General features: G+C 49.1%; 1 protein-coding gene across 1 annotated transcript in view; it reads right to left on the bottom strand.

Moving 5' to 3' along the window:
* CORO7 (coronin 7) overlaps positions 1 to 22,103 on the bottom strand; it is a 242,589-nt gene that overhangs the window by 192,334 nt on the left and 28,152 nt on the right. The window contains exons 3-7 of the mRNA XM_063934975.1: positions 16,111 to 16,185; positions 15,882 to 15,952; positions 12,125 to 12,302; positions 5,526 to 5,602; positions 2,072 to 2,122 (exon numbers count right to left, since the gene is read on the bottom strand). Of these exons, the coding sequence (XP_063791045.1) occupies positions 2,072 to 2,122; positions 5,526 to 5,602; positions 12,125 to 12,302; positions 15,882 to 15,952; positions 16,111 to 16,185 (452 nt within the window). The remainder of the gene's footprint in view (positions 1 to 2,071; positions 2,123 to 5,525; positions 5,603 to 12,124; positions 12,303 to 15,881; positions 15,953 to 16,110; positions 16,186 to 22,103) is intronic.

Here is a 22,103-nt window from a genome sequence, read left to right on the forward strand (position 1 = left end):
ATTTTTAGCCTTTTTAAAGGTTTACATTTGCCTCCCAGGGCGCCCCCCCCCAGCGCCCTGCACCCTCAGTGACTGCCGTGTGAAGTGTGCTGAGAGGAAAATGGCGCACAGCTGCAGTGCTGTGCGCTACCTTAAGAAGACTGCAGGAGTCTTCAGCCGCCGATTCTGGACCTCTTCTTGCTTCAGCATCTGTGAGGGGGCCGGCGGCGTGGCTCCGGTGACCATCCAGGCTGTACCTGTGATCGTCCCTCTGGAGCTTCATGTCCAGTAGCCAAGAAGCCAATCCATCCTGCACGCAGGTGAGTTCACTTCTTCTCCCCTCTGTCCCTCGTTGCAGTGATCCTGTTGCCAGCAGGAATCACTGTAAAATAAAAAACCTAAGCTAAACTCTCTAAGCAGCTCTTTATGAGAGCCACCTAGAATTGCACCCTTCTCGGCCGGGCACAAAAATCTAACTGGAGTCTGGAGGAGGGTCATAGGGGGAGGAGCCAGTACACACCACCTGACCTGTAAAAGCTTTACTTTTGTGCCCTGTCTCCTGCGGAGCCGCTATTCCCCATGGTCCTTTCAGGAACCCCAGCATCCACTTAGGACGATAGAGAAATACTGAAAAAATCCAAACAAAAATGCTTTCTAGGCAGAGAACTCAGGGGAGCTCCCTGCAGTGCACCCATTCTCCTCTGGTCACAGTGTAAAACTGAGGTCTGGAGGAGGGGCATAGAGGGAGGAGCCAGTGCACACCCAGAATCCAAAGCTTTCTTCCAGTGCCCTATCTCCTGCGGAGCCAGTCTATTCCCCATGGTCCTTACGGAGTCCCCAGCATCCTCTAGGACGTTAGAGAAATCTAGATAAGCTTTCATGCATGAAGTATCGCTGCAAACCATGATATTAATAAACATCCTTTCACGAGCACAGCTTGTGTTGACCTAGTGCGACTTCTACCCGTTATGTATCCGGTCATGGTATAAAATAGCACCTGCGTTCCTACATTAATGGGCTGGAGAGCTAGTATATATGAATGAACCATTAGGGAGATTAAATGAGGCTGGTGCTAAAGTGCCGACAAGAACAGCCTGCACCAAGGAGCTCACACAGGGATGAAACAGGCTGTCAAGTAGGTAGACAATCTGTGTCAGCAAGGGGCTGTAAGAACTCATGCCCTTAGACGTATCTGTCGCAGAATTTTATTCAGCGGAGACAGAAGTGAGTTAGAATGAAGAGTAAGGAGCCAGGACATACAGTACTTATACAGATGTGTTACACCTGAGAGCTAATCTGCGGCCAGAACTCATTATCCATTAACCTAGATGCGTCCTTATGAATATCGCTATGGGCCAATCAAAAGTATGCGTCCACTCTATGCATGCAAGGCGTGTGCCGTAATGTGCGTTTGAAACCAATGACAGAATTTTAAATGACCAGGTTTGTGTTTGCATATCTGATCGACGTGGACCTTTCACCAAAGTATCTTATGCTTAAGTCATATCTGCAACACTGTACGAGTAAAAGTACTCCCAAATCTAATTCAGGCTGGTCTCGTCACATCACCAGCACCGCCTTCCCCCCTGACATTATAGCGCAAACCCAATAGTCCAGCAACTAGAATGTGGAGTAAATGTCTTCATTTCATTCATTTTGAAATAACGGGCAGGAATCCATTTTTTTATAAATTCGACATTAATATCAGTCTGTGGGTACAGCAGTGAGCGAGATAGAATTACCAGCAGTATTTCAGTCCCAATAACAGATTTATACAGCGGGGGATCAGATAACAGGAGGAGAGAAGACAAAGGTAAAACTGAATCATGTAAGGGCTACGGATGACCCCTATCCTCCCCCGTTGTGGCACGCAGCGCAGATCTTATCTATGTTGTTCACAGGACGTATCGGCTTGTTATCACTTGCTAACCAATGATATCGGTAACAGCACATGCCCTAAAGCAAGGTACTATAACATGTACCGTATAAAAGAGTATTATTATATGGCATCTCCTCCCTCCCCTGGTCTCTATAGAAGCCGTTGTTTTGTCCCATGAATTTCTACCATGGCGGAGAGATTCTAAGTCTGTACCTGGCTGGCTCCGGTGCTCTTCCGGATATCGAAAACCCTCAGCCTCTTGTCCTGCGAGAAGGGAAACATCACACAGTCAGGCATGTCTGTACAGAAATCATCCATCGGAGAACATGCGCTCGCAATGCGCTATATGGCTAAACAAGACCCAATTCTCACAATGTGGTGGCTCACAAGGTAGCAATTTGGGTGTCCGGACTCTAGATCGACAGTGTCTAGGTTGACACGCATTAGGTCGACGCCTATTGGTCGACAGTGAGTAGGTCAACACAGGAAATGGGTCGACGTGACCATTAGGTCGACATGGAAAAATGGTCGACATGCTTTTTCACCTTCTTTTTTTTTCTTCATTTTTTGAACTTTTTCATACTTTACGATCCACGTGGAATACAACTGGGAACGGCAACCTGTGCCAAGCGCAGCGGTAGTGGAGCGAGGCACCTTGCCCAAAGCATGGCGAGCGAAGATAGCAATGCGAGGGGACACTGTGCACTAATTGGGGTTCCTCGTCACTTTACGAAGAAAACTACACCAAAAAAAAAACATAAAAATTTTATTTCGACCTTTTTCCATGTCTACTTTGTTAATGTCGATCTAATAGCCGTGTTGAACCATTTCCTGTGTCGACCTACTCACTGTCGACCAATAGGTGTCGATCTAGACAATGTCGACCCTGAGTCCCCTACCCAGCAATTTATACTGGATCTAGATATTACTAGGACTGCTGATGCAGAGCTGAATGTGCAGCGGTTTGCGGAGCATATCCTGCGGATTTTCTCACTGGGGAACTGGACAGTTCCACCTATACTCGCAATGCGAGTACGGGTGGTGCAGAGTCACATCACACCCACACTTACAAATGAGCAGGAGTTTTTGGGTTGTAAATGGGCGTCCTCGCGTGTAGTAAGTGAAACAACACCTGGCTGGTGGCGCAACAGCCGCATCTCGCACCGGGTTACTATGAGTGCACACTGATGGTGACTAGAGTGTGCACGTAGGGATCCAGTGCAGTACACGATGTGTACAATTCTGAAATTGCACAATTTTTCTGTGCATGCAGTCTGCGTGCGACATACGTGAGTGCATGCAGTCTGCGTGTGACATACGCGAGTGCATGCAGTCTGCGTGTGACATACGTGAGTGCATGCAGTCTGCGTGTGACATACGTGAGTGCATGCAGTCTGCGTGACACATACGTGCGTGCATGCAGTCTGCGTGTGACATACGTGCGTGCATGCAGCCTGGGTGTGACGTACGTGTGTGCATGCAGCCTGGCTGTGACGTACGTGCGTGCATGCAGCCTGGCTGTGACGTACGTGTGTGCATGCAGCCTGGCTGTGACGTACGTGTGTGCATGCAGTCTGGCTGTGACGTACGTGCGTGCATGCAGTCTGGCTGTGACGTACGTGTGTGCATGCAGTCTGGCTGTGACGTACGTGTGTGCATGCAGTCTGGCTGTGACGTACGTGTGTGCATGCAGTCTGGCTGTGACATACGTGTGTGCATGCAGTCTGGCTGTGACGTACGTGTGTGCATGCAGTCTGGCTGTGACGTACGTGTGTGCATGCAGTCTGGCTGTGACATACGTGTGTGCATGCAGTCTGGCTGTGACGTACGTGTGTGCATGCAGCCTGGGTGTGACGTAAGTGCGTGCATGCAGCCTGGGTGTGACGTACGTGTGTGCATGCAGCCTGGCTGTGACGTACGTGTGTGCATGCAGTCTGGCTGTGACGTACGTGTGTGCATGCAGTCTGGCTGTGACGTACGTGTGTGCATGCAGTCTGGCTGTGACGTACGTGTGTGCATGCAGTCTGGCTGTGACATACGTGTGTGCATGCAGTCTGGCTGTGACGTACGTGTGTGCATGCAGTCTGGCTGTGACGTACGTGTGTGCATGCAGTATGGCTGTGACATACGTGTGTGCATGCAGTCTGGATGTGACATACGTGTGTGCATGCAGTCTGGATGTAATGCACAAACAATTTACTCCCATCTCTGCCTCCGGCCTGTATCGGTCATTCAGCCTATATGGTGACCCAACATGTTAAATAATATTACAGAAATTCATTTTTCATTTAAATTATTTTCTTTACTTGTAGTGGAAAATATCTTATTAAATAACTTATTAATTAGCCCTATAAACATTCTAGCACCAGGGGAAACGCGCTCTGCAGTGAGAGGCGGTAATGTGCTCTGACATAGCGCGAGCAGTCATGAACATGCTTTGTGTGGCGGCCAACACAGACATTTTTTATGATAATAAAATAAAATATTTAGCAAATACAATTAAATAAAAAAAATAAAAATAAATAAAAAGTACACAAAAAAAAAAAATGTAACCAGTACTGGAAATTATACCAGATGTTTATAATTCAGCTCAGTTTTCCATGGATGTATAAAAGCATTTGGTTGGCAGGGCTATGGTTGGATCACTTCTCCGTGACAAAATGCAGGAGAGGGATAAGGGCCTAATTCAGACCTGATCGCTTCTGTGCCTCTTCGCTCAGCGGGCGATCAGGTCTGAACTGCACATGTGCCGGCACATGCCTGAGAGCCGATGGCCATCTCAGCCCAGCGGTCGCCTCTGCCTGTCAATCAGTTCACTGGGCGGGAGGGGCTGGGGGCGTTTGGCTGCTGTTTTGGGGGCGTGGTCCGGGCAACGCAGGCATGCCCGCTCCGTGTGCGGGGCGGGCCGCTACGGCTACGTGACGTCACACGCAGCCACTGCGACCCAGGAGCTGCGCTGGTAGGGAGCTACTTGGCGGCAGTGCTTTTGTACCTGACGTGTGATGCTTTTGTACCTGTGCGGGTGGGGGGGGGGGGCGAGCAAGACATGTGGGGCGGACCAGCCCTGTGCTGGGCGTCCCCCTGCAGGTCTGTGAAACTGATCATAGATGTGCTATATCGGTCAGGTCTACATTAGGCCCTAGGAATAGAAAAGAACCCCTGCCTTTGGTGCAAAGGATTACACAATGAAGTAAAAATGAGAAGGGGACTTGGTTGCGCACTGATTACATACTTTCTTAAGAGACTGCTGCTCTGCACTGAAACGCGTCAGTGCTTTTGTGCAAGTTTGAAAACCCAATCAGTGTGCAGTCCTCAGATTCTGCGTTTGTGGACCAGCAAGGCATAATTCTTCTATTCAGAGTTCTATCCATGAGATCCCTTAAGACAGACTGAACTAGCCTAATTAGTTGCTAAGCATTTCTCTCAGCCATTATGATCTGCTTTTAGAATGAAGGAGCTATTTACCACCTGCTGTCTTTATTACTCTGTTAGCACGCTCGTTTGAAGATATATTTTAGTATAATAAATCTGATTTTGAAGTAAAGATTCTGAAAGTCACAGCAGTCAGTGCGCAGACAATGCTGCATTTACCTGAATGAGGATTAGGACATAACACACGAAAGAGTACATTGCAAAAGGCTAGTAATGTATAAGGCTGTGCGCTTACCTTCGAGGATGTCCCTAACAGGACACCATCCTGACTCCAGCAAATGCTCTGCACCTGGTCCCCATGATCATCCAGTGCTACAGACAGGAAGAAAGAAACCGGCGTGAGATCCTTGGTCACAGATCTGTTCATCAGTACTTTGCAGATCTGCAATGATCAACTTTACAATTAACTATGCTCTTCAATTTAAAGCCTAGAAATTCTGATTATTTTAACTAATGGAACTTTTTTTTTTACTGGTAACTTTATTAGTAGTTATGAACCTGAATTTCTTTGCCCACTTGTGTTTTGGTTCCTGACCAATAGGTTATGGGGAATAAAAAAAAAAGAAAAGCAAACCAACCGCACTGGAAATTAATTTAATTGACAATTAATTGTGCTCCTGTCTAAACATGCAGGAATAAACAGGATTTTAATACCGACCGGTAAATCCTTTCTCTTAGTCCATAGAGGATGCTGGGGTCCATTTCATGACCATGGGGTATAGACGGTTCCGCAGGAGCCATGGGCACTGTAAGACTTTTCTAGAGTGTGAACTGGCTCCTCCCTCTAGGCCCCTCCTCCAGACCTCAGTATAGGAACTGTGCCAAGGGAGACAACATTTCGAGGAAAGGATTTACTTTTATACTAATGGTGAGATTCATACCAGCTCACACCTCAACCATGCCGCACAACATGGCATTCAACATAACACACGCTAACAGGCATGAACCATTTACAGCAACATGCTGAAAACAAATGTAACACACTTGTGTAACTAACTGAACAAAACTGCAGGTAAAGTACGCACTGGGCCGGGCGCCCAGCATCCTCTATGGACTAGGAGAAAAGGATTAACCGGTAGGTATTAAAATCCTGTTTTCTCATACGTCCTAGAGGATGCTGGGGTCCATTTCATGACCATGGGGTTTATACCAAAGCTCCAGTACGGGCAGGAGAGTGCGGATGACCCTGCAGCACCGATTGACCAAACTTGAGGTCCTCATCGGGCAAAGTGTCAAACTTATAAAATTTAGCAAAAGTGTTTGACCCTGACCAAGTAGCTGCTCGGCAAAGTTGCAATGCCGAGGCCGCCCAGGACGAGCCCACCTTCCTAGTAGAATGGGCCTTCACCGACTTCGGCAACGGCAAACCAGCCGAAGAATGAGCGTGCTGAATCGTACCTCTGATCCAGCGCACAATGGTCTGCTTGGAAGCAGGACAGCTCTAACCACATCTAGAGACTTTGACTCAGAGAACGTGTCAGTAGCCACTGGCACCACAATAGGTTGGTTTATATGGAAAGACGAAACCACTTTTGGAAGAAATTGTTGACGAGTTCTTAACTCTGCCCTATCTTCATGAAAGATCAGGTAACAGCTCTTGTGAAACAAGGCCCCCAACTCAGACACCCGCCTTGCGGATGCCAAGGCCAAAAGCATCACCACTTTCCAAATGAGAAACTTAAATTCTATCTCCTGCAGAGGTTCAAACCAATCTGATTGAAGGAACTGCAACACCACATTAAGGTCCCATGGTGCCACTGGAGGCACAAATGGAGGCTGGATGTGCAGAACCCCTTTCACGAACGTCTGAACTTCTGGAAAGGAGGCCAATTGTTTTTGAAAGAAAACTGATAAGGCCGAAATCTGGACCTTGATTGACCCCAAACTAAAGCCCGCATCCACACCAGCCTGCAGAAAATGGAGAAAACGTCCCAACTCAACTCTTCTGTAGGAGCCTTCTTGGATTCACACAAAGACACATATTTTCTCCAAATACGGTGGTAATGTTTAGACGTTACTCCTTTCCTGGCCTGAATAAGAGTGGGGATGACTTCCTTGGGAATACCCTTTCGGGCTAGGATCCGACGCTCAACAGCCATGCCGTCAAACGTAGCCGCGGTAAGTCTTTGCTGTAGTAGGTCCTCTCGAGGAGGAAGAGGCCGAGGGTCTTCTATGAGCAACTCCTGAAGATCTGGATACCAAGCCCTCTTGGCCAGTCTGGGGCAATGAAGATTGCTCAAACTCTTGTTCTTCTTATTATTTTGAGAACTTTTGGAATCAGTGGAAGTGGAGGGAAAACATATACCGACCGAAACACCCACTGGGTCACCAATGCATCCACTGCTATTGCTTGAGGGTCTCTCGACCTGGAACAATATCTCTGAAGCTACTTGTTTAAACGAGATGCCATCATGTCTACTTGAGGAACTCCCCAAAGACTTGTCACCTCTGCGAAGACTTCTTGGTGGAGGCCCCACTCTCCTGGATGGAGATCGTGTCTGCTGAGGAAGTCTGCTTCCCAGTTGTCCACTCCCGGAATGAAAATTGCTGACAGAGCTCTAACATGTCTTTCTGCCCAGAGGAGAATCCTTGTCACCTCTGCCATTGCCGCTCTGCTTTCCGTTCCGCCTTGCCTGTTTATGTGCGCGACTGCTGTTACATTGTCTGACTGGATCTGCACGAGATCTTGAAGAAGATGTACCGCTTGTAGAAGGCTCTCAATTCCAGAACGTGTATGTGAAGGCAGGCTTCCTGACTTGACCATTTTCCTTGGAAGCTTTCCCCGTGTGACAGCTCCCCAGCCTCTGAGACTTGCTTCCGTGGTTATTAGGACCCAGTCGTGAATCCCAAACCTTCGTCCCTCTAGTAGGTGAAAACTGTGTAGCCACCACAGGAGCGAAATCCTGGCTTTGGGGGACAGGATTATTTTCCGGTGCATGTGTAGGTGGGTTCCGGACCACTTGTCCAACAGGTCCCACTGGAATACTCTGGCATGAAATCGGCCAAACTGTATGGCCTCGTAGGCCACAACCATTTTCCCCCAACAACCGAATGCATTGATGGATCAACACGCTTGTTGGTTTCAATATTTGTTTGACCATTTTCTGGATTTCCAGAGCCTTTTCCACTGGAAGAAATACTCTCCGTACTTCTGTGTCCAGAATCATCCCTAAAAAGGACAATCTTGTCGTCGGTTCCAACTGCGACTTTGGAAAATTCATGATCCAACCGTGTTGTTGGAGTATTGACCGGGAGAGTGCGATGTTCTGCACCAACTGTTCCCTGGATCTCGCTTTAATCAGATCGTCCAGAAAAGGAATTATATTGATTCCTTTTTAACGAAGGAGGACCATCATCTCCGCCATCACCTTGGTGAATACCCTGGGTGTCGTGGAAAGTCCGAACGGCAACGTCTGGAACTGGAAATGGCAATCCTGCACTGCGAATCTCAGATAAGCTTGGTGAGGAGGATAAATGGGAACATGCAAGTAAGCATCCTTTAGGTCTACTGACACCATGAAGTCCCCCTCCTCCAGACTGGAAATCACTACCCTCAGGGATTCCATCTTGAACTTGAACCTTTTCAGGTAGAGATTCAGATTTTTCAGGTTTAAAATCGGTCTGACCAAGCCGTCCGGTTTCGGAACTAAGAAGAGGCTTGAATAAAAACCTTCTCCTTGCTGTGCCAAGGGTACCAGGACAATGACCTGATCCTGACATAATTTTTGAATTGCCGTTGTTACTGCCTCTCTTCCCGGAAAAGAAGCTGGCAAGGTCGATTTGAAAAATCGTCATGGGGGGACGTCTTGAAACTCTAGTTTGTACCTATGGGACTATTTGTAAGACCCATTGGTCCAGGCCAGATTGAATCCAGATTTGGCTGAAAAGTTTCAGACGTGTTCCCACCCGAGCAGACTCCCGCAAGGGAGCCCCAGCGTTATGCTGCAGATTTGGCAGAAGCAGGGGTGGACTTCTGCTACTGCGATCCGGGAGACGCTGCGGATTTCTTTCCTTTTCCCCTTCCCTCTACCTGCAAAAAAGGGTGAACCTTTGGCCTTTTTGTATTTGTTGGGCCGAAAGGACTGCATGTGAGAGTGATGTGTCTTTTTCGCCGGTGTAGGAGCATAAGGCAAGAATGTCAACTTACCTTCGGTAGCCGCCGAGACTAACGCATCCAGCCCATCACCAAACAAGGCCTCACCTTTATACGGGAGAGCCTCCATATTTCTTTTGGAATCTGCATCAGCATTCCACTGGCGAATCCACAATGCACTCCAAACCGATACTGCCATGGTAGCGGTTCTTGATCCCAAGAGACAGATATATTTCATGGTTTCTAGTACGTACGCAGCAGCGTCTTTAATATGACCTAACGTTAGGAGTATCTCGTCTCCATCTATTGTGTTAATGTCTAATGACAAGTTTTCTGACCATTTTTCAATAGCACTACTCACCCACGCACAGACAATGGTAGGCCCGATTGGTGTCCCATTGGCCACATCAATAGATCACCTCACTCACTTGCGGTCTGTCGGCTCTTTAGGTGAAGCCATTCCAGGAGCAGGGAGAAACACCTTTTCTCTTTTATGACAGGGCCCTGCCTAAAATGCGGGGTGACTCCCACCTTTTGGAAAAAGGTAAGCTGTCTGAATTCCTTTTGGGAATCTGAAATTTCTTTTCAGGTTAAATCAGACTCCCTCCAAGAGACTGTTCAACTCCTGAGGTGGAGGGAAAATTACATTACTTCTTTACTTAAGTAAACCCTCTCCTTGTGGTAAAAGAGGGGCTTTGTAACTTCTAACACCTCCTTTATAGCTAAAACATGTTTTGAATGCTTTTTGCTAACTTAGGACCTATTCCCCTGGAATCAATAGTGTCGACACAGGAATCAGAATCCGTGTCGGTATCAGTTTGTACTACTTGTGCAAATTTGTATGTGACCCAGAGGGGTCCCTGTGGATGAAAGGCCGAACTATTAAAAATCACATCTTCAACAGATTATATTCAGTTTTCTGTATGAGATTCAGTCCAACCTCTTACTGATATGATTCACACTATCATGTAACTTTTCACCCAGTCATGCTCTTGGTGTCATATTACACCTCTGTGTCTAACATGTCTCCCACAGAGGAAGAATTCCCTGCCACAGACATGTCACACACGTGCACAACCACACCGGGACTTATAGGGGACAGACCCACAGTAAAATCCGTCAGAGGGACACAGATAGGATTTGCTAGCTCACAACCCAGCGCCAGTAACACAATGTCTGTGAACACAAAATGCCCACGGACATGCAGCGCTTTTATAATGCTAATCACACAATTATATAGCACCAAATTCACTGTGGCCCCCCCTGTTTAACACCCTGATACTTGTTCAGTAGTGGAGGAGAACCAGCGTTGTCTCTGCAGCCTGAGGAGAGAGAGAAAATGGCGCTGAGCAGTGTGCTGGCTGACTGAGGAGGAAGCTCCACTCTTCAATGGCGTGTTTCTCCTCAGCTTTTAAGAGGTAATTTTTTTTACTGGCGGGGGTAGGACTGTGCCTCAGCAACTTATGCCCCTTATTTATGCCAGTTTTCATAGGTTTCATGCTGCCCAGGGCGCGCACCCCCCCCCCCACGCCTTGCACCCTGCAGTGCCTGTGTAATACATGGCGTGATGTGCTCCCGCTAGCCGCGCGGTACCTTTAGCCGTCACTTTCTTGATTGAAGATCTGTCTTCTAACACTCACCTGTCTTCTGACTTCTGGCTCTGTGAGGGGGGTGACGGCGTGCTGTGGGAGTGAGCATCTAGACACGGCTAGCGTTCAGTTCCCTTCAGGAGCTAATGGTGTCCTGTCAGCCAGAAGCAGAGCCATGAAACTCTTTAGGAAGTTGGTTCCTACTTCTGGCCCCTCAGTCCCACGAAACAGGGAGATTGTTGCCAGCAGTTCTCCCTGAAAATAAAAAACCTAACATAAGTCTTTTCAGAGAAACTCAGTAGAGCTCCTCAGTGTGCATCCAGTCTGCCTTGGCACATTTCTAAAACTGAGGTCTGGAGGAGGGGCATAGAGGGAGGAGCCAGTTCACACCCTTGAAAAGTCTTAAAGTGCCCATGGCTCCAGCGGAACCGTCTATACCCCATGGTCATGAAATGGACCCCAGCATCCTCTAGGACGTATGAGAAATAACTGTATACATTGTTTTGCTTTCTCTAACATTCGGATATGCAAGCTATACAAGTTTCCATCCAACGTCATCGGGTATCCGGACTCTGGGTTGACACCCATTGGTCGACACTGCCATTAGGTCGACACTGCCATTAGGTCGACACTGCCATTAGGTCGACATACAAAAAAAGGCCAACATGAGTTTTTCACATTTTTGTTCTTTTTAAAAAAAAAAAATCATCGTTTACGATCCATGTGGACTAAGACTCGGAACAGAAACCTGTGCCAAGCGCAGCGGTAGCGGAGCGAGGCACCTTGCCCGAAGCATGGCGAGCGAAACGAGACATGCGAGGGGACACGGCACACTAATTGGGGTTCCCGGTCACTTTATGAAGAAAACGACACCAATAAAACATGAAAAACTCATGTTGACCGTGCTCATGTCGGCCTAATGGCTGTCGACCTACCCACTGTCGACTAATAGGTGCCAACCTAGACACTGTCAACCCTGAGTCCCATACCCTGTCATGGATATGCCCGATTTAGGAGGTCATTTTCCAGGACGTTGTCAGGTCCTGAAGTCAGCACGTGGTTACGCTGCTAATTAAAAACCCTTTAAAAAATTCTCAAACTGGTCGCAAGTCCCAGTAGCATGTGGGACATATGCAAAAACAAGATTGTTACCTGCAAGGGCAGTTTTCCTGGAGAGATCCCAGATTTGAGCAGATTTGTTGGCTGCAGACACCAATAGGCCATCAGCTGAGGGGTGGAACTGCAAGGCTTTCACAGAACCTCCTTTCACAGTCAGGATCCCTGTAGGATCACTCACTTCCCCCGCCTCTGACACGTGCCACAGCTTTACCTGCAAAACAAGTGTAGATAGAATGCAGACGCCGGTTTGCATTGGTTTGACCCCATACATCTATAGGGGCAAACCAATTCAGAACAACCTGAGCCGAGTCCTGCCAAAACGGCAAAGGTTAATAAACATGCTAAGTGATAATGTGCATAGCTGGTAATATCAGTCAGCACATTGCTGCAATTGCCCCATATGTACACACACATAATTGCTTATTTATGGCGGAGAGACTTAATGAAGCGTGAGGTCGGTTGTTTTGGCTCAAATCTTTAAGGGATGCAACAGAAATGTTCTAGATTTCCTTCCCGGATAACCTGCGTTATGTTAGAGTGCACGCATATAATTGAATCTGATCTTTGTAGGCTGGTGCAAATTTTAGCTTTGTTTCCCTGGGTGAAAAATGGATGAGTGCAAATTATTTTGTTCATAAATGTGCCCTACCTACTACTACAGATGTGCCCTTTATACTGTGGCTCAAGTCGCACAAAATAGCCCCTCTCTGAGTGCCAGGGCTTGTGGGACTTGGCCAACCAGAGTAGTATTCATTCTAGCACCCTGCACCTGTCACAACCCGTGCAGTTCCTCTTTACTGCCTGGGGTGTCGTTCTCTGCTCTGGTGCTTCTAGAACACTCTGGTCTGTTTCTTAGCGCTGTTACAGATCAGAGTGTGCTAGGAGCACCAGAGCAAAGAGCGACACCCCAAAATGTGCATCTTATTCACATATATAAAACTGGGAGCAAAAAAACTGCATTACTTGATTAGTTTGATGAGTGACACTTGTACATCTGTGTGTGACCGAGTCTGAATCTGTGTAAGAAGGATGACCCCGGCTTTATCTCACGCCAGGATCAGTTGTGCTACATCTACGGTTACAGTTGCAGCCCAGCGTCCTGGAAGCAGCTTTTCACTGCGTTTGCAACATAAATAAGATGCAAAATTGAAAGAGAAATGCATTACACTACTCATCTAGGAGCAACTCAGAAGTACCGGGCGTCCATTGCCACCTAAGTAAACCCGGCCCACAAAATGACATCTCGTTTCTACACAAACAAAAGGCAACAGGCAAGGAACGTCCTTTATCACCCAGCTCGTCTACACTAACATTAGCGCTCCCACAGACACTGCTATTTTACCATAGTTCATGTGGTGCACACTTTATAGATACCAGTCAGTCACACCAGTCCCTGCACCAGCAGAGCTTGCAATCTATACATTCCCTGTCACATAGCTAGGTTTCATTACTTTGTCAGAATCTGACTAACCTACCAGTATGTTATTGACGTGTGGGAAGAAACTCCCATAAACACAGGGAGAACATACAAACTCCACACCCATAGCGCCTTGTTCAGAAACTGAACTCAAAACGTCAACACTGAGATATATGTTAACCACTATGCCCCCCGCGCTGTCAATGCACTGTCGTAAAGAGAACGCCTTCACACATTTTATTTGGTAAATGTTTAGAAGGTCTAAACTCAACAGATCTGTAATGTAAGTACCCGTATGTGGTTCCCTGACCAGCCCAGCCTGTATCACGCCCCTTTGCTATTTGTACATACGCACACACTTTCTGCTTGATGCTGCAGTCTCCCCAGGTTCTGTATTTGTCTCTCCGACTAGTCAGATTTGATACTTTGAAGGTAGGTCCAGCAAATGAATAACGTGGGGGTAAGTTCACCACTATGTGACTCAATGTTAGCTATCTGGATTATTACATAGGACTTTCACCTGATCTATTCACAGCACGCAGCATTAAGACAATTTCATTACATGTGAAGAGAAACTGAAACAGTAAATTAACAACATTAGAATTCAAACTTTAAGAGCATTCACCAATCCCCATCCATATGTGAGAAGCGGAATCCAAATGTCACTCAGCATAAACCTATAACTAAAGTGCTAGAACAGACTACTTATTGTAATAGCCAATTGCTAGGAATTCAGGAGGAAACGCTCTCCACTCGGGGCAGGGGAGGGGGTGCAGTCCACTCAGGGCAGGGGAGGGGTGCAGTCCACTCAGGGCAGGGGAGGGGGTGCAGTCCACTCAGGGCAGGGGAGGGGGTGCAGTCCACTCAGGGCAGGGGAGGGGGTGCAGTCCACTCAGGGCAGGGGAGGGGGTGCAGTCCACTCAGGGCAGGGGAGGGGGTGCAGTCCACTCAGGCACAGGGCAGGGGAGGGGGTGCAGTCCACTCAGGGCAGGGGAAGGGGCACAGTACACTCAGGCACAGGGCAGTGGAGGGGGTTCAGTCCACTCAGGAACAGGGCAGGGGAGGGGGTGCAGTCCACTCAGGCACGGGGCAAGGAGGGAGGGGGTGCAGTCCACACAGGCACGGGGCAGGGAGAGAGGGGGTGCAGTCCACTCAGGGCAGGGGAAGGGGTGCCGTCCACTCTGGGGAGGGGCACAGTACACTCAGGCACGGGGCAGGGAGGGAGGGGGTGCAGTCCACTCAGGCTCGGGGCAGTCCACTCTGGGGAGGGGCACAGTACACTCAGGCACAGGGCAGGGAGGGGGTGCCGTCCACTCAGGGCAGGAGAGGGGGTGCCTTCCACTCAGGGCAGGGGAGGGGGAGGGGTGGCGGCGGGGCGCACTCCACTCAGGTACATCCCTCATGCTCCACTAAAGCACAGGCCAGAAGGTGAAATGCACTCGGGTCGGGCACAGGGTAGACGGGTGGCCACACTCCACACAAGCGCAGGGCAGAAGGAGGGGTTCACTCCATACAGGCAGAGAGCGGGTGGGGGTCTTGTGCACTCCACACAGGCACAGGGCAGAAGGGGTGGAACTCACTGCATACAGGCACAGGGCAGAAGGGGGGACTCACTGCATACAGGCACAGGGCAGAAGGGGGGACTCACTGCATACAGGCACAGAACAGAAGGGGGGGACTCACTGCATACAGGCACAGGGCAGAAGGGGGGACTCACTGCATACAGGCACAGGGCAGAAGGGGGGACTCACTGCATACAGGCACAGAACAGAAGGGGGGACTCACTGCATACAGGCACAGGGCAGAAGGGGGGACTCACTGCATACAGGCACAGGGCAGAAGGGGGGACTCACTGCATACAGGCACAGGGCAGAAGGGGAGGGACTCACTGCATACAGGCACAGGGCAGAAGGGGGGACTCACTGCATACAGGCACAGGGCAGAAGGGGGGACTCACTGCATACAGGCACAGGGCAGAAGGGGAGGGACTCACTGCATACAGGCACAGAACAGAAGGGGGGACTCACTGCATACAGGGACAGGGCAGAAGGGGGGACTCACTGCATACAGGCACAGAACAGAAGGGGAGGGACTCACTGCATACAGGGACAGGGCAGAAGGGGAGGGACTCACTGCATACAGGCACAAAACAGAAGGGGAGGGACTCACTGCATACAGGCACAGGGCAATCCCTGCTCAGATCGCTGTTAGTATGCATCTCCTTTAAGTAGTGAACCTTGGAAAACAATTCACATCAGCCTTGTTAAGTTCTACAGTAGTTACAAAAAAAACAGAAAAAAAGTGTGCCCACCTAATGACAGCATTAGAATTACAAACAAATACGGGAAAGTACCCAGCAATGTTTCCACTCACTGTTTGGTCAGCAGATCCAGTGGCGAGGACACGGTCGTCAAACGGAGAAAAGGCGAAGTCTGTCACAACATCTGAGGGAGTGAAGGGGGGAAACACAGGCATGAAGCACCGAGGGTTATTTTATAGATGTAACCACAATAATGCAAAGAATACGCATTATAGAAAAGAAGAGAGATGGTGAATGATGGATACAGGGAGGAGACTAACGGAGACCTAAACCAGCACGCACCTGAGTGACAGTGCAGCCGAGAGGACGTCCTCTTCTCTCCTTCCTCCACCTGGACGGAGGTGATCCCCAGCACCCCTGCAAGTACACACACAGCACAGAGTAACAAACCGCCACAGACAAATGTCTCAGACACAGCTATAACACACGTTATATCACGTCTTACGTGCTGACATTTATAGTACAGACATGGCTAAATACAGCACTCCTTGATAAAAGGGATAACAGAGTAACCATCTGGACGTGACTTTCCATAATAAAATGAAGCTGGGGGTTAATAAACAGTTTTATCTTGTAGCCCGGGTCCACTCCAGTGATGAGATGAAGTGAGAGACTTCTCAAGGAAGGCGGGGGAGGGGCTTACAGAAGCAGGGGCTCACAGAAGCACGAGGGAGGAGCTCACAGAAGCAGGGGGAGGGGCTCACAGAAGCAGGGGCTCACAGAAGCAGGGGGAGGAGCTCACAGAAGCAGGCGGAGGAACTCACAGAAGCAGTGGGGGGAACTCACAGAAGCAGTGGGGGGAACTCACAGAAGCAGTGGGGGGAACTCACAGAAGCAGGGGGAGGGGCTCACAGAAGCAGGGGGGAGGGGCTCACAGAAGCAGGGGAAGGACAAGAGGTAAACAAAGAGCTGGACTTAAATTGGTGGAGAAAGCCACAATTGCGACCATAGGGCTAATTCAGCAAGCCCCGCAGAAGTGAAGAAATTTGCCAATTTCCACACTTATGCGCTTGCACGCAAGGCGGTGCATGCATGCGTGAAGTCTTAAACTGCAATCGCAGCTTAAGACCCGGCGGGTGGCAGTGACGGGGCGTCGATGCACCGTTTGGTGTGAGTGGTCCGGACAATGCAGGAATGTCCAAACCGTTTGCAGGGCAGGCCGCAGCGGCTGCGTGATGTCAGAAAGTTAGATGCACTCCGACTGTCTTCGCAGATAGGCTGCGCTGCATAGGCATGGGGAAACCCTAATCATGCATGTTAGCGCAGGAGAGGGGAAGGGGGCAGGAACTGGCATGCGGGGCAGTCTTGCCCTGTGCTGGTCGCCTCTCTGCATGTTAGAGAAAAGGGTTGTAGTTGTGCAGGTTTTTGCACTTCAACCCATGCTGAATTAGGCCCCATATGTAATGCAGCAACTATCACAAAAACAGCATGGCCGCCTGCTTTACACCCAGACGCACATCATGTACTTCGCTCACGTGCCCATGGTTTTAGCCACTTGAGTTTCAACAAATGCACTTGGTATCATGCATAAAGCTTCTAAAACCGCTCTTATACATCACAAAAAAAAATAAATAAGATTTTACTTACCGGTAAATCTATTTCTCGTAGTCCGTAGTGGATGCTGGGGACTCAGTAAGGACCATGGGGAATAGACGGGCTCCGCAGGAGACATGGGCACTTTAAGAAAGAATTTGGATTCTGGTGTGCTCTGGCTCCTCCCTCTATGTCCCTCCTCCAGACCTCAGTTAGAGAATCTGTGCCCGGAAGGGGTTCACTACGGCTGGCCGGCGGTCGGGCTCCCGGCGCCCAGCATACCGGCACCGGGAGCCCGACCGCCGGCTGACCGACAGTGTGGCGAGCGCAAATGAGCCCCTTGCGGGCTCGCTGCGCTCGCCACGCTACGGGCACGGTGGCGCGCTACGCGCGCCACACTATTTTATTCTCCCTCTATGGGGGTCGTGGACCCCCACGAGGGAAAATAAGTGTCGGTATGCCGGCGGTCGGGCTCCCGGCGCCGGTATACTGAGCGCCGGGAGCCCGACCGCCGGCATACAGAAGACCACCCCCCGGAAGAGCTGACAGTACAAGGAAAGGATTTTGGGAATCCAGGGTAAGACTCATACCAGCCACACCAATCACACCGTATAACTTGTGATAAACTTACCCAGTTAACAGTATGAACAACAACAGAGCAACAGATCCACCCTGATGCAACTATACATAACCCTTACTTAAGCAATAACTATATACAAGCATTGCAGAAGAAGTCCGCACTTGGGACGGGCGCCCAGCATCCACTACGGACTACGAGAAATAGATTTACCGGTAAGTAAAATCTTATTTTCTTATTTTCGCGACCTCGTAACCTAAACACGTGATCAGGACAACCCGGAAGCAAGAGGAGGACAGCGCCGCTGAAGGAGAACGGAGCAGGCCGCCGGCAAGAGGGTACAAGACAGAGCTACGAGGATAAGGTAAGGGACTCTGTAGGAGACGAAAAGATACGGCAGACAGCCCAGCAGGGCTAGAAGCAGTTGTCTTTCTCCCTCTCCAAGACGGTGACCGCTTCCCCATTCGCACAGACAACCACGGTGCGCTCAGAAGAACGACACCGTGAACTGTCAGAGCACAGGGGTGGACGGTATGTCCGGAGCCCTCACTACCTGACTATTAGCAACCCTTGCCGCACCGACCCTCCGGGGGTACCCCTTTTGTTTCGAAACTTCTTCCAATTGGACAAATCATAAATACTGATCATAGGCTCTGGACATTCCAACAGGACTATAGGCACTACAGAGGTGGGACGGACACCACCGACCTGAGTGTCTCCACTCCTTTACAGTAACAGACTTGTTATATATCCAAAGCACACGGATATCTCTTTCTTCTTCCCCCCCCCCTCCAACATCCCTCACCATCCAGTCCCCTTCCCCAATCTCTAAATCACAACCCTTCATAGAACTGCATAAGTTCTTAGTGCGTGCAGTAAATGAAGACGTATTTTTAGCCTAAATAAAAAAATAAAAGACATTTTTGACATTTAAAATAATTAGTCTGAGTGTTATTATAACAACATCATCCTTTTTGCACCAAAAGAAATTGTCCATTTGGCGCACCTAACCCTGTATTGAATAATAACCCTTACCTTGTTGAAGGAGGGGAACCTTGACCACCACCTGTTGCAGATACAATTTGTGAATTGCAGTTAACACTATTTCCCTCTCGTGGGGGGGAAGCTGGCAGGGCCGATTTGAGGTATCGGTGAGGGGGCATCTCTTCGAATACCAGCTTGTATCCCTGAGACACAATCTCTATCGCCCAGGGATCCACCTGGGAGTGAACCCACTTGTGGCTGAAATTTCGGAGACGCGCCCCCACCGGGACTAGCTCCGCCTGTGGAGCCCCAGCGTCATGCGGTGGATTTAGTGGAAGCCGGGGAGGACTTCTGTTCCTGGGAACTAGCTGTATTGTGCAGCTTCCTTCCTCTGCCCCTGCCTCTGGCAAGAAAGGACGCCCCTCGGACTTTCTTGCCTTTTTGTGATCGAAAGGACTGCATTTGGTAATACGGTGCTTTCTCAGGTTGTGAGGAAACATATGGCAAAAAGTTTGACTTTCCAGCAGTAGCTGTGGAGACAAGGTCCGAGAGACCCTCCCCAAACAATTCCTCACCCTTGTAAGGTAAAACCTCCATATGCCTTTTTGAGTCGGCATCACCTGTCCATTGCAGAGTCCACAGGACCCTTCTGGCAGAAATCGACATTGCATTTATTCTAGAGCCCAGTAGGCTAATGTCTCTTTGAGCATCTCTCATATATAGGACAGCGTCTTTTATATGCCCCAGGGTCATTAATATAGTGTCCTTGTCTACGGTATCAAGTTCCTCAGATAAGGTATCCGTCCATGCTGCTACAGCCCTACACACCCAGGCCGACGCAATTGCCTCTTGCTTTCTATCCGCAGCATCTTTTAGGGTGGCCGTATCTTGTGACGGCAGGGCTACCCTCTTGGATAAGCGTGTTAAAGCTTTGTCCACCCTAGGGGAGGATTCCCAGCGTAACCTGTCCGTTGGCGGGAAAGGATACGCCATAAGCATCAGTTTGGAAATCTGCAGTTTTTTATCTGGAGATTCCCAAGCCTTTTCACATAACTCATTTAGCTCGTGTGAAGGGGGAAAGGTCACCACCTGCCTTTTTTCCCCATACATATGAACCCTCTTGTCAGGGCCTGGGGTTTCCTCTGTGATGTGCAACACATCCTTAATTGCTATAATCATATAACGGATGGATTTAGCCAATTTAGGCTGTAACTTTGCATCATCGTAATCGACACTGGAGTCAGAATCCATGTCGGTATCCGTGTCAACAATTTGGGATAGTGGGCGCTTCTGAGACCCTGACGGCCTCTGCGACATAGGATCAGGCATGGGCTGAGACCCCGACTGTCCTAAGGTTTCAGCTTTATCCAACCTTTTATGCAAGGAATTAACATTATCATTTTCCACATATCCATCCAATCAGGTGTCGGCGCCGTCGGCGGAGACACCACATTCATTTGCTCCCGCTCTGCTTCCAAATAGCCTTCCTCGTCAAACATGTTGACACAAGCGTACCGACACACCACACACACAGGGGATGCTCTTTTTGAAAACAGTTCCCCCACAAGGCCCTTTGGAGAGACAGAGAGAGAGTATGCTAGCACACACCCCAGCGCTATATGTCCCAGGAATCACACAGTAACTTAGTGTTAACCCAGTAGCTGCTGTATAATAAGATTTTACTCACCGGTAAATCTATTTCTCGTAGTCTGTAGTGGATGCTGGGAACTCCGTAAGGACCATGGGGAATAGACGGGCTCCGCAGGAGACTGGGCACTCTAAAAGAAAGATTAGGTACTATCTGGTGTGCACTGGCTCCTCCCACTATGACCCTCCTTCAGACCTCAGTTAGGATACTGCGCCCGGAAGAGCTGACACAATAAGGAAGGATTTTGAATCCCGGGTAAGACTCATACCAGCCACACCAATCACACCGTATAACTCGTGATACTACACCCAGTTAACAGTATGAAATATAACTGAGCCTCTCAATAGATGGCTCAACAATAACCCTTAGTTAGGCAATAACTACATACAAGTATTGCAGACAATCCGCACTTGGGATGGGCGCCCAGCATCCACTACGGACTACGAGAAATAGATTTACCAGTGAGTAAAATCTTATTTTCTCTGACGTCCTAGTGGATGCTGGGAACTCCGTAAGGACCATGGGGATTATACCAAAGCTCCCAAACGGGCGGGAGAGTGCGGATGACTCTGCAGCACCGAATGAGAGAACTCAAGGTCCTCCTCAGCCACGGTATCAATTTTGTAGAATTTAGCAAACGTGTTTGCCCCTGACCAAGTTGCAGCTCGGCAAAATTGTAAAGCCGAGACCCCTCGGGCAGCCGCCCAAGATGAGCCCACTTTCCTCGTGGAATGGGCTTTTACTGATTTAGGATGCGGCAATCCAGCCGCAGAATGCTCCAGCTGAATTGTGCTACAAATTCAGCGAGCAATATCTCCTGCTTAGAAGCAGGAGCACCTATTTTGTTGGGTGCCTACAGGATAAAAAGCGAGTCAGTTTTCCTGACTCCAGCCGTCCTGGAAATATAAATTTTTAAGGCCCTGACTACGTCCAGTAACTTGGAATCTTCCAAGTCCCTAGTAGCCGCAGGCACTACAATAGGTTGGTTCAAGTGAAAAGCTGATACCACCTTAGGGAGAAACTGGGGACGAGTCCTCAATTCTGCCCTATCCATATGGAAAATCAGATAAGGGCTTTTACATGACAAAGCCGCCAATTCTGACACACGCCTGGCCGAACCCAAGGCCAATAACATGACCACTTTCCACGTGAGATATTTCAAATCCACAGTTTTAAGTGGCTCAAACCAATGTGATTTTAAGAAACTCAACACCACGTTGAGATCCCAAGGTGCCACAGGAGGCACAAAAGGGGGCTGAATATGTAGCACTCCCTTTACAAATGTCTGAACTCCAGGCAGTGAAGCCAGTTCTTTCTGGAAGAAAATCGACAGAGCCGAAATCTGGACCTTAATGGAACCCAATTTTAGGCCCATAGTCACCCCTGACTGTAGGAAGTGCAGAAAACGACCCAGCTGAAATTCCTCTGTTGGGGCCTTCCTGGCCTCACACCACGCAACATATTTTCGCCAAATACGGTGATAATGGTTTTCGGTTACTTCTTTCCTGGCTTTTATCAGCGTAGGAATGACTT

The sequence above is a fragment of the Pseudophryne corroboree genome, chromosome 7 (genome assembly GCF_028390025.1).
Source record: "Pseudophryne corroboree isolate aPseCor3 chromosome 7, aPseCor3.hap2, whole genome shotgun sequence".
In the NCBI taxonomy this organism is placed as follows: Eukaryota; Metazoa; Chordata; class Amphibia; order Anura; family Myobatrachidae; genus Pseudophryne; species Pseudophryne corroboree.